Here is a 13,872-nt window from a genome sequence, read left to right on the forward strand (position 1 = left end):
AACCTTCTTTGGAGATCCTTTGGGCCATTGGGCCAGGATCCTTCTCTACCTCAAAGTTAAGGGGGACACTCTACAAAGAAACTTGGGCCATTGGGCCATGGGAGAAAGTACAGAAGAAGAGAATCCTTTCACAAAGATAATTTGCTTAAAGGACACTTTGCAAAGATCCTGTTGGGCCAGTGGGCCAGTTGGAGGAACTTTATGTAAGTTACTACCTCAGGAGAACAGGTAGTGGCTTGCAGTCTCTTCAGAGAAGGGGATGCCAAGATGTTAGGGACCCCTTGAAGAGACCTGTAATACTCACAGGTTGGACAAGCTTGCTCAGGCTCCAGCAAAATAGCTTGTCACAAGAAGACATGTTGCCTCAGTGCTACAGGAGGAAAGGACACTGTGAGCATCAGTCGGGTGGACTCCGCATGTCTTCACTCTGAGCTTGTGAGTTTGATTGCCATAGGAGGAGAGTTAGTGCCCAAGTGTTGGAAGAGGGACTGTGCCTATCATCCAGTCACCAAGAATGGTGCGTAAAGTCTAGATAGATAGATAGCTTGGTAGGATTCCATTGTTACCTGACCCAGGAATAACAGTTGAACGCCGAGTCAAGTGGGTTGGAAGTGACTTCTATGCAAATGTATAGTTGGAAAGTATGAGGTGAGAAGGTGGCCTCCGAGGAGAGGACAGTCTTACTGGCTCAAATAGTTATGCTTGATATATGCCTAATTCACATTTCCTTTGCAGTCTTGCTCTGGATTTCCAGGACCTTCACCATTTGTACAATGTAAATATTGTATTTAGTTAGTCAGACAGGATGTTACTCTTACCTGTCCAGGCAGATTTGTATTTGGCGGGGGGTTGCATTGATTTAAATGCACCTATTTTGTGTAGAAAACCTTGTGAATATTTGTACAGCAGAGATATATATATTTTTCACGTAATTTGACTGTTTACATTTGTTATTTCCCTTTTCCCCCTTTCTAGGTTAGTGGGATCCTCCATTGGAAATTTTTTAGAAAGAATTTTTGTAGGGGTGGCTGCCCTGAGCCAGTGAAGACATGGCTCGTTTGGCAGGGGGTGAGTGTAGCACCCTCCTTGGTAGGTGCTAGAGAGAGTGTATCGTTTTTGGCTTTGTCTGCCTACCAGAGGAGCAGCAGGCAAATTCTATATTGCTTTCTGCTTAACAGAGAGCAGGATCTCTGAGTTAGGTCTGCTCATGGTGCTCAGTGTGTAATACATCTGGTCTAGGGAGTGTTTCACACTGGTCCATTAGGGAGGCATATTAAACAGTGGAGGAAACCAAGCCAATGGGTGCACAGGTTTTGATACAGCCTCAGTGATTGGAACAGACTGGTTGTCTTGGTGCATTCTGGGGTGTGGTATAAAAGCTAGGAGCACATGTGCTGCGGGGTCTTTGGCTGGTGAGCAGAGTCCCAGAGGGAGGGTGGTGGCTGCCTTCTCCTCTGTAGCAGGTGGCACGCATTCACAGGCAGTCTGGGGACCAGAAGGAAGGAGCTGAATCCAGAGGTCCAGGAGAACTGACTGGAGGGGTTGAGACACTGGAGACTATGGAAAAACAGTACCATGAGTACAGGGGATCGTGTCTAAGGGCCTGACCTGAGTGGGGGCCACCCCAGAGTAGTATAATCAGAGGACAGGTGTCAGTTGGTGGAGTGACAGGGGGTGCTAGAAGAGTACCCTGAAGATAGTTACTCAATCAAGTCATCTACTCAGACACTTAATCCTAAAATGCATCTAGTGGCAAGGTAAATTTGCAACACCCTGCCACTAGCTGCATCTACCTGGCTGCATCTACAGACAGTAGTCCTCATCTCTTGTGAATAGTTCAATTTTGGAGTATCCCACTCTTCCCTTCTCCTATCCCTATTTAAAATAAAAACACAAAAACAACTAAAATCCCTGTTTATTGACTGAGCCAGGAAGAGAAGAGTTAAATTTTGCATGCTGCAGTTGCTAACAGTAACCCAGGGGATCCCAAGGGTAATAATCCAGCAGTTCTCAAGGGGGCAGTGCTACACTTGTGTAATAATTGTCCACGTATAAATGGTACCCCTTTCCGGATATAGGTGACATCAAGTCCCAAAAAATCTTGCAGCTGCTCCCTATGTAGTCTGGGCAGTCGGGGGGCTCCACACTGCTATCTTTTCCCTCGTAAATCTGGAAACTACATGTATAGCCTGTTGCCCTATCACAGAGCTTATACATCTTGACCGCATATCTGGCATGCTTGCTGGGAAGAAACTGTTTCAAAACAAAAAATGTAACAGAAACAGAAAATGTAATCAGGGACTCCTCAACGCAGACAGCTTGTTGGGGCATATACAAGGCTGCAAATTTTTGGTTGAAGTGATTTATGAGGGGCTTAATTTTGTGGAGCAGGTCATATACAGGGTGACCCTAAGGACGACAGAGTTCATTGTCATTGAAATGCATGAACCGCAAGATTTGCTCGTATCTTGTCCTGGCCTTGGCAGCAGAGAACAGGGGCATATGATGACTTGGTTCAGTGGACCAATATTGCCTCGTTTCCACTGAGTGGTACGGTACGGTTCGGTTCAGTACGGTACGGTTCGGTACGGTACACATTGCGTTTCCACTGCCAATAGTACCCTTTTCATGATAGGCGTGGTGTAGCTGGTCACAGCAGGAAAGCTGTGATAGACGATTCTCTGTCAACCAATCAAAGTTCTGCAGAGTGTAGCTCCACCCAGTTGGTACAGGTCTAATGTGCTTGGTACCCCAACGAAAGGGTACCAAAAAGTGGTACGGTACGGTTCGGAATTAGGGTACCATTTATAATGGAAACGGCATAAATAGCGTACCGTACCGAACCGAACCGTACCAGAAAGCTCAGTGGAAACGCGCCATTAGACTGCAACTAACTCTTTTTAGTAATGCCCATAAGGAGGGATAGGCCCAGAAAGGTTTTAAATTCGGAAACGGTGATACATTTCTGTGACGGTATTCACCGTCACTGGAAGTGAAAAACAGATAATTAATGGTTTGAATTGCTTTAGATGGGACAGTCATATTTGTCAGCAATATCTCCATATAGAAATATGAAGATTTATTCCCATTGCCATGAAATATGTAATTCCTAAATAATGTGTGTATTACGTATCCCTCAATGTCAGACAGGTTTTCCCTATTGTTTGTGGATTGGGATTATGTGTATTCCAGCTTCAATGTGAGGGAGACACACAGACTGGGACTCACTGGCAGCCTTGTCCTATTGTTTGTGTATTGGGAGGGAATGTGGATTGTGCCATCCCATTGTCTAATGTTAATGACCTCACATTGTTTAGTCCAGATGGCTAGATAATTAGTTTAGGTTAGGGGAGGGATTGTGTACACTATATGGGAATGACTGAGTATAAAACCCTGTTTCTATTGGATTGTGAATGTCCCGTCCAGTTCTCCACAAGGTCCCCCTGGGCGGTAACCTTGTGGGGGAAAACTGTATAAAAGTATGTTTCTTGTTCAATAAAGAGTTCTAGTCCCCCCTCAATCTAGAGTCCTGTCTCTTATTGGGGGAATATGCTACAAGGGATTGCTATGGTCTTCCATACTCCCTTGGATAGTCACTAAGCTCTTGTAAGGGTTTGTGTAAGAGCTTGTTCTGCTGCACTCTCTGGGGAAAGAGAGGTTCACCCACGGGAACCTGGAGCCTTGTCGTAGGTCCAGGGTGGGTAGGAGATGGCGAGATCCTAACCAAGCTACGAGGGCTTGTGGGGTCTGAAGTGGTTTACGGTTTCTGGTGGAGTGCTTGGAGCCCTCGGGAAGCACTAGGAGCATCCGTTAATGGAGATACCCGGTCGGGGTGCTGGTTGATCCGTTACAGTTTCCATGCAAATTCTCTGACAAGGGTCAAATTTGAGTTTGCAGCGATAAATTGATCGGCATATACAGTATCTCAGAAAAGTGAGTACACCCCTCACATTTTTGTAAATATTTTATTATATCTATTCATGTGACCCACACTGAAAAAATTACATTTTGCTACAATGTAAAGTAGTGAGTGTACAGTTTGTATAACAGTGTAAATGTGCTGTCCCCTCAAAATAACTCAACACACAGCCATTAATGTCTAAACCGCTGGCAACAAAAGTCAGTGCACCCCTAAGTGAAAATGTCCAAATTGAGCCCAATTAGCCATTTTCCCTCCCAAGGTCTCAGGTGTGAATGGGGAGCAGGTGTGTTAAATTTGGGGTTATCGCACTCACTCTTACTGGTCACTGGAAGTTCAACATGGCACCTCATGGCACCTCATGGCACAGAACTCTCTGAGAATATCTGAAGATCTGAGGATTTCTGAGGATCTGAAAAAATAATTAAATAAAGATGGCCTAGGCTATAAGAAGATTGCCAAGACCCTGAAACTTAGCTGTAGCATGGTGGCCAAGACCATACAGCAGTTTAACAGGACAGGTTCCACTCAGAACATGCCTCGCCATGGTAGACCAAAGATGTTGAGTGCACGTGCTCAGCCTCATATCCAGAGGTTGACTTTGGGAAAGTGTTGTATGAATGCTGCCAGCATTGCTGCAGAGGTTGAAGGGGTGGGGGGGTCAGCCAGTCAGTGCTCAGACCATACGCAGCACACTGCATCAAATTGGTCTGCATGGCTGTCGTCCCAGAAGTAAGCCCACAAACAGTCTAAGACTAAGGACATGGATTACTGGAACCATGTCCTGTGGTCTGATGAGACCAAATTAACCTTTTTGGTTCAGATGGTGTCAAGCATGTGTGGCAGCAACCAGATGAGGAGTACAAAGACAAGTGTGTCTTGCCTACAATCAAGCATGATGGTGGGAGTGTCATGGCCTTGGGCTGCATGAGTGCTGCCAGCACTGGGGAGCTACAGTTCATTAAGGGAACCATGAATGCCAACATGTACTGTGACATACTGAAGCAGAGCATGATCCCCTCCCTTCGCAGACTGGGCCGTAGGGCAGTACTCCAACAGGTTTTTATTGCTGTCTGTACACCCATTGGAGAGATTTACCCTCTCTATTTGTTTTATTTACAATTATCAGTGTAATTTGAGACCAATCAAAATGAATGGGCTCAAATCACACAGCAAAGGTATCGGTACTTGGTTGCCCCAGTGAAGACATTCAGTAGAACGAAACATACATCGGGTTAATGGTAGCAGTGATGTCTTATTGTCTGTAAGGATGCCAGGACGTTGTGTGTATCCGATTTGCCTATAATATCCTTCTTTCCTGTAAGTACATGTCTATACCAATAGATAGTTTTTTATGGATGCCTGCGCAATGAGTTGTTTCCTCTTTTTTCATGTGTGACATGAGCTGGAGTGTGGATTACTAGCACAGCTTGATGTTAATGAGATGTGGTTTATCTATCCATACTGAGAGCCTGGATTTGCTAATAAAGTGTCATCCCATAGATGAGGCGCTCTTTGCTTGCATTGAAAAAGCTGCAAAAGGCTGTGTTAGATCTGCAAAGGTCGATCCATCTGGTAAGAAGCAAATCCTCTTTTGTGTGGAGTGGAGCATGGTGTATTTAAATTGGTTCACAATTTTATTCAGGAAGAATCACCTCTGAATGGTTGTTTGGAATTTACACCTGATCACACTATCTTGTGCATGGGACTTTTTTTAATCTATTTATTTAACCATGGACTCACTTTTGGTTTAATTATTTCACTTTGTGAAACAACTTCCCCTTTTTCATTGATGCCATTAGTGATTTTTTTTTAGCACTGTTGTGATAAATGATTTTATTTTCTATACATGGTATTTTCTATTGTTATGTGCAATATATTTAGGTGCTGCTATCCTCATATTTGCTTGAATTCACATATATGTACACATTTGTTTTGATGATTGATACCTTTTTATTTCACATATTATTTAAATTCTAGCGCAAATATATTACACTTTTTTCTCAGATCGGTACTTGGTATCGGCGAGTACTTGACCAAAAGTGTCGGTACTCCTACTCGGCGATTAAAAAAAAAACTGGTATAAATGCAGCCCTGGTATTTATATATGTGTGTAATTTTTGATACTATTTTCATTCAATATTTGACATTTATAAACATATTTACTTATGTAGCGATGTTTCCAGGCCTGTGGCCTGAGGTGGGTCTGCCATTGTTACCGGTTACCTCTCCAGCCCATGTGAGCTGCGCCCCTGGGTGTGAGAACTGAGACCTTGACAACTCCGGCATCTTTGTTTGGTTGTTTTATTGTAGTTTTAGGGGATGGGAGAAGGGAATGAGTGGGATACTCCTTTGGCTCGACTATGTACAATACTGGGACTTTTGTAGCAAAAATGCCTATTAGCGCTGTCTTGACGCCAGCCGACGCTAGCCAATGCTTACTAATGCTTTGAACACACTGTATCTCTGAAAGCTGTGCTGGAACTCCGACTTAAGTCCAGAAGATCCAGGACTGTGGAACATTGAACATCTGATACTGCTTGTACTGCAAAGTCACTGACTACTCTCTCCAGCCTTGCCCTGGCTTGAGGTAGCTCGCTGTGTATTCCTGTATGGCTGCAACTCTGTGTATTCCTGTATGGCTGCAACTCTCAACTGATGCACTCACACTGTGCATTAACTCTTCAGGGCCCAAACTGCAGGCGCCCCATTTACCACTTCAGGGTCCTCAACCTAGGTACCCCCTCTATCACTTCAGGGTCCTCTGACTAGGTACCCGTTTTACAGCTAGCTGACACTTGGATCCTAGAACCTTCTCCAGAGTGGTTCCCACTGACTCTAGGCAGACTCCCAGGGGCAATCCTCATTACTCATGACCTGTGTAGGCTTTCCTGGGACTGGACCCCTCTTGCTCTCCGCTGGTTCTCGGCACACCGGATACCTCTCAGCTCAACTCAGCAATCTCTGGATTCTCAGGCAGCACCCGAGACATCCGCTTCCTCTGACAGGAGGAGAGACAACCATCCTCTCCCGCCAAAGACAATGAGTCATGCCCTCCCTCAAACTTATACCCACTCCCAGAATCCTTTGTGGCAGAATCTGCCTTCTGGGGTAGTTACAAGCCTGAATGTATCCCTGATTGGGTTTCCTCCACTGCCCTATGAGAAGCCTCTGTCAGAGCCAGTAGGGAGACTCCCCCCTTCAGCAGACACACTTGGAAATCATGACACCCTACCAAAGAAATCACGGCCCTGCTGTTAGGCAGACAAGGCCCACTATACATTTACCTAGCACCTATCTGTAGGGTGCTACACTTATTTTAACTTAGTTGTTTTTAATACACCACATTTGTCCTGTGAAAGCAGCTACCCTTTGACTTGTATTCCAGTCACCTTTTTTCTTTTGTAATAATACATATATGCTGCAGAGACAGCGCTGACTAATGCCCCATACACACGTGCAGATTATCTGCAGACTTTTGTCTGCAGACTTACCTTTTCTATGTAGTGCAAGGGCCTGCCGGATTGCATACAAATTGAAAGTGTTTAGGTTTGACCTCATATTATATGGTTTTGGTAAGTCTGCAGATAATCTGCACATGTGTATGGGGCATTAGTGAGTTGGCATGTTTCTATGGTTTAAACCATTTTACCTCTTTATTATCAAAAAAAAAACAGACAAGGGTTCTAATCCTTCTCCGTTGTATCCATCCCACTGGAAATCGCATGAGATAAAATACCGACTAGCTTCATGAGATAAATACCACACATTTCAATAAAATACTGCATTTTTTTTTTGTGAATTGCAAAAAAGCTTTTGATAAATGCTATGAGCTATATTACCACAAATTTTAGAAAGGAAACCTTCCCTTCATAAATTGAGCCCCCTGTCCTTTGCATTTTCAGAAATTGTCAAATGTTTAGCAAACAAGTTATAAACTTTAGTTAAATATTCAGTTAACATGAAATTCATTTTCACCTATTCTCTTCGTACAGATTATGGATGGCAGAAACATTTCAAGCTGTGTTAGTGTGGAACCTTACATTCTTGGAGATTTTGTAAAACTGACCAATAACACTAAAACAGTGAGAATGCAGTATAATGCTACAAAGTACGGATTGGCATTTGGACATTTTGTTTATGAATTTTCAGAGTTTTCTGATATAGTGGTGGATTTACAAGGTAAGTTGTTAATTATCTCAATATCTTATATTGGCAAATATATATTGAATTCAATGATCTAAGTATTTTGTTCCACAATACTACAAGATTACAAATATATTTTATACTTTAAGTCACAGAAAGATGAATTGCCATCAGCTACTGTGGGTCACTGAAATGTGTGCATTTCTCTGTGATTTATTAAATAATGCTGTTGGTTGGTTCTTAGGTTCCCCAATTTTCTCTCACTGGTTTTATGAACAAAATGGAACAGCAACCGTGTTATGTGACGTGCTATCAGTGTTGCCAATTGTTTTGCCAACTGCCCGTGTTTTTACGGGCAGCCCGTAAAAACCAGGCACTTTTTTCATGGCCCTAAGGTAAAATGCCTGCTAGTAAAAAAATATGCTGTCAGCCTGTGACGCTTTTGTCTTGGAACTGCGCATGCGCTGAGACCGAGACGAGTCTCCAATGATCTTTCGGAGTGCTGATGCTACTTGCACCCTCCCCCTTCCCCAGCGTGCCTTATTTGACATAAACCAGAATAGATGATGGGAGGGGGGAGCAGTGCACAGTCTGCAGTGGAGGACAGACTTGTTTAGCCTAGCAGAAGGTAAGCTGGCTAAACTGAGCAAAATGTAATGTCGGTGGCTTGTCTTAGTGGGCAGGAGGAGGGGGGGAGAGGATGGGCTCCTGTCTGTAGGGTCGTTTTTTTTTTGTTGTTTTTTTTTTTGTGTGAGAACTGCTCTGCTTCTGTAGAGAGGATATTTTCAGATTTCTACCCCCAATGTCTTATACACCTCCCTAGAATCCCTACCCATTGCCTGCTCACCAGTCCAGGCACAGCCTCCTCTCCTGTATTACCACCTCATGTGTCTGTGGCACTACAAATCCAAGCATGCCAGGAGAGGGGAGGCAGAAGCAATATCAGGCTGATTTTCAGAAGAAAAGTGCATAGTGTATAGTGTGTCAGTATACTGTATGATCATTATGTATTTATTTGTGCTTGGTGGTCTTAAGGTGTTTACTATTCATATATTTATCTGAGTAAGTATAGAGCACATTTGGCGTGGAAGTGCTCTGGGGTATTTTTATTTGTTTATAGTGGAAAGACAGAGTGGTGGAGTGATGGGGAGGGAGATGGACAGAGAGATGGAAAGAGTGAGTAAGGGATGGAGGTATAGATTGGGTGACAGAGAGATGGATAGATGAAGGGGTGGAGCAAGGCATGGAGGGATGGTGAGAGACACAGAGAAATGGGGTGATGGAGCGAGGGATAGGGTGATGGAGGGATAAAGTTATGGAAAGATAGAGGGAGAGACAGATTAATAGAAGGATGAAAGTGCATGGGGGGTAGAAAAGGGGGAAGAATATAGGGCACAAGGATTGTTGGATGGAGAGTATGATGGAGAGATGGAGTTATGGAAAGATGAAAATGATGGCGGGTGAAGTGGTTGGAGGGACTTACAACAGAGGGATGGTTGGATGGACAGTTTAATGGAGGGATGAAGGAATGGAGACAGGGGGTGATGGAGGAATGGCGATGGGGTGATGGAGGGATGGAGATGGGGGGATGGAGGAATGGAGACAGGGGGTGATGGAGGGATGGAAAGAGGGGGTGATGGAGGAATGGAGACTGGAGGTGATGGAGGGATGGAGACAGGGGGAGATGGAGGGATGGAGACAGGGGGTGATTGAGGGATGGAGACAGGGGGTGATTGAGGGATGGAGACAGGGGGTGATAGAAGGATGGAGACAGATGGAGATGGAGGGATGGGGACAGGAGGTGATGGAGGGAAGGAGTGATGGAGACAGGAGGTGATGGTGTGAGGGAGACAGGAGGTGATAGAGGGATGGAGACAGGAGGTGATGATGTGATGGAGACAGGAGGTGATGGAGGGATGAAGTGATGGAAACAGGAGGTGATGAAGTCAGAAGATGATGGAGGGATGAAAACAAGAGGTCTTTAGAATTGGGGACATAGATTTGGGTGATCCTGGTGGCTTCCAGGGACCCCCCCCCCTTTGATTGCTATGGAACAGAAATTAAGGGGAAATCTCTCCAGTTGGACATAGGTGACAAAATCTGATGGGTTATAATAGCCAGCCCTTACTATATATAAAAAAAAAAAAAAAACGTAAGAAATATGTTTTTTATTTTACTTTAATGCCTATCTTAAACCACATTGCTAATTGCATATTGTACTTGTTTGTAGCTTAAGCACTGAAATTTGCACTTAAAACTGTAATTTTGTAACTTTTGAAAAATGCCAGTAAAAAAAATGGCTGTACCAGTAAATTTTGAGTGTTCTGTCAGTGAATTTCAGTCTGGTAAGTTGGCAACACTGCGTGCTATGACTGTTAGCTAGTCTCCAAAAATCCTAATGAATCATCTTTCATAATGTCTCTTAAATTCAGTTTTGTTATCCCACCACCAACAGAGTGTATTAAATGGAAAAGGGACAAGCAATTGCAAAAAGGACATTCCCTTTCCTCCTTGAAAAAAATATGTGTGCAGAAGTATCGCCAGAATTTTAAATCCCTAGTTAAATCCCACACAGGGCCCATTGCGCATAGCACTCCTGGTTAAATCTGTGGTGTTGTTGCTGAGCAGCTTAGACATAAGCGTGGTCACAAAACACAAGCCCACAAGCATAAATACTAGATCAGTGGTTCTTAACCTGGGTTCGATCGAACCCCAGGGGTTCGGTGAGTCAGTCTCGCGGGTTCGGTGGGGGGGGCAACGGGGAAATCGACCCCCCCCCCCCTGAGAAAATATTACTGATTGTGAGGCCGAGCGCATCCCGGGAAATCAGAGCTGCGGTCGGGACAACTCACAGCCATTACACATAGACACTTGACGCTCCGCCCCCAGTACCTCCCCCAGCAGGTTTCCAGCCTATCTCCTGCAGGCTGCTTGCTGCTTGAGTGGGTGGGATGGGGATGTACCTGACCACGGAGATCGCGCCCGCCTGGAAGAGGGAAGTGTGAGCAGCTGAGCAGAGGGAGCCGAGTGAATGTTCCTGGAGGTAGACTCAGCTAGCTGTACATGGTGGATTCGTTTACAAACACCTCTATGCTAAGTCTGCTGAGTTACTGCAGTTGCTGTTAGCTGACAAATGGAAATGCATGTCCTTTTCATTTAGCTCAATAAAGCATTGTGAATGCCCCCTGACGTGTGCCCTCCTGACACCCCATGGTATGCCCTCCCAACATCTCCCCCCCAGTGTGTGCCCTCCTGACACCCCATGGTATGCCCTCCCAACCCCCCCCCCCCCAGTGTGTGCCCTCCTGACACCCCATGGTATGCCCTCCCAACCCCCCCCCCACCCAGTGTGTGCCCTCCTGACACCCCATGGTATGCCCTCCCAACCCCCCCACCCAGTGTGTGCCCTCCTGACACCCCATGGTATGCCCTCCCAACCCCCCAAGTGTGTGCCCCCCTGACACCCCATGGTATGCCCTCCCAACCCCACCCCAGTGTGTTCCCTCCTGATACCCCATGGTATGCCCTCCCAACTCCCCGCAGTGTATGCCCTCCTGGCTCCCCCAGTGTGTTCCCTCCCAACCACTGATGTGTGCCCTCCTGACACCCAGTGTGTGGCCTCCTGACTCTCCACTGGTGTGTGCCCTCACTACCCTCCCCCACAGTGTGTGTCCTCCTGACCCTCCCCCCAGTGTATGCCCTTCCAACCCCCTGGTGTGTGCCCTCCATAACCCCCCGGTGTGTTCCCTCCTGACCCCCCCCCCCCCAGTGTGTTCCCTCCTGACCCTCCCCTGGTGTGTGCCCTCCCAGCCCCCTGGTGTGTGGCTTTACTGATCCCTGTACACTGTCCTATCCTCTGTCCTGTCAACTCCTGTCCTCTGCCCTATTCTCTGTACACTGTTCTACATCCTACTGACCTTTCTACACTGCCCTAAAAACTACTGACCCATATACACTGCCCTACATGCTACTGACCTCACTACACTGCCCTACAAACTACTGAGCACTGTACACTACCCTACAAACTATTGAGCACTGTACACTACCCTACCAACTACTGACCACTGCACACTGCCCTACAAACTACTGACCACTGCACACTGCCCTACAAACTACTCACTACTGCACACTGCCCTACAGCCTACTGACCTCTGTACGCTGCCCTACAGCCTACTGACCTCTGTACGCTGCCCTACATCCTACTGACCTCTGTACGCTGCCCTACATCCTACTGACCTCTTTACACTGCCCTACATACTACTGACCTCTGTACACTGCCCTACATACTACTGACCTCTGTACATTTTACTTTGTATGATACGTTTAATTCAGTTCTGTAAACAACACCTTATTTTCTGGCAGTGCCCCTCCCAAGACTAGACTCATAAAATCATATTTTATTTTTCCAATTAAGAAGGGTTTGGTGAATGCACATATGAAACTGGTGGGGTTCAGTACCTCCAAAAATGTTAAGAACCACTGTACTAGATACTATACTAGATATCAGTGTAGTACAGTACCTGATGTGTGTTGTTGTCGACTTGTGTTGTTGTCAATGACAACATAGTCATTCACAAGACAAGTTGGCAGTAAAAAAACAATGGTAGGCTACTGACTGGCGGGCAGGAGGGCCTGTGCTCAGTAGCTTTCTTTCCAGTAAAAAAAATGAAGATTGCAGAAAAGGCACAGAGCTTCTCAATTATGTGGCAGAGCTGCAGAATGAAGAGGGGTGGCATCAGTGTTGTCTATAGTTTCCCCTTAGTAAATGCTATAAATTGGGGTTCAGACTGGGGTGGAGCTACAGCCAGCACTGACAGAACAAAAAATGTATATTTCACTAAAAATCACTGCACACATTGTAAGCAAATACAATGGGTCCCCTGGGGAATTAAACAAGAGTTTTAAAATTCTGGCGATAATTCTTCTTAGAGATATAATTCAGCATATTTGTATTAAATTATGTTTTCTTTTACAGGATGGTTTACTGGAAGCAAGGAAGGAGAAGCAATTATCTACCTCACTGACCCTCAGATCCATTCAGTTAAGGATACACCAGGCGTCTCCTGTATAAATTTTGGATATAAAGGGATATACATGTTTTTCAGTTTTCAGCATACAGAGTGCAATGAAATATGTCACAAACTTTCATTAACCAGACCCAACATGAAAGCATTACAGGAGAAAAGCAATACAAGAACACAAAAGGACCGTCAACATCAGTTTACAAAGACCCAGAGTATGTAAAGTATTAAAGGAGTATAGTAATACAGAAATACAAAAGGAATGTAAATATCAGTTTTAAAAGACCTAGAGTGTGTACCAGCATTGCACTTTGATGATGCAGCAAACTTTGCAATTTAAATAGGATTTGTTAAAAATATGCCTGCATTATCATCTTTATAGAACTAGCAAATCTGAACCTTTTCCTTCAATTTGTAATAATAAAAGATTATTTTGGATTCCGACTTAGATTTTAATTTTTTTTTTTGCAGTAAAGTTTTTATTAAGAATTTTTCAAAATTACAATTGACAGGTACATTTCCATTAGGTCAGAACAACGAGTGCAACATTGAACAGTAGGATAATAAAACAACAAACAACGACACAGTGGGATGTACCAAAGTTCAGGTGGTAAAGTGAAATAATGCGTAACAGGCATTGAGTACAGGAGTAGAGAAGAAGGGGGAATTGGGGGGGAAGGGGAGGAGGAGAGAGAGAGTGAGAAGCAAAATAAAAATAAAACAAGACAGGTGGGGAGGGGGGGGGGGGGTGAAGAAGGTCAGCATTAAGGGGTCCATGTGCAATAG

At 44.8% G+C, this 13,872-nt stretch overlaps 1 protein-coding gene across 1 annotated transcript in view; it reads left to right on the top strand.

Moving 5' to 3' along the window:
- Nucleotides 1-13,378, top strand: part of ALPK1 (alpha kinase 1) — a 214,730-nt gene extending 201,352 nt beyond the window's left edge. Inside the window, exons 14-15 of the mRNA XM_082254294.1 lie at nt 7,915-8,101; nt 13,041-13,378. Coding sequence (XP_082110420.1) covers nt 7,915-8,101; nt 13,041-13,309 — 456 coding nt within the window. The 3' untranslated portion in view covers nt 13,310-13,378. The remainder of the gene's footprint in view (nt 1-7,914; nt 8,102-13,040) is intronic.
- The last annotated feature ends 494 nt before the right edge of the window (nt 13,379-13,872 follow it).

The sequence above is a fragment of the Pelophylax lessonae genome, assembly GCF_965119305.1.
Source record: "Pelophylax lessonae genome assembly, chromosome: 1".
Lineage (NCBI taxonomy): Eukaryota > Metazoa > Chordata > Amphibia > Anura > Ranidae > Pelophylax > Pelophylax lessonae.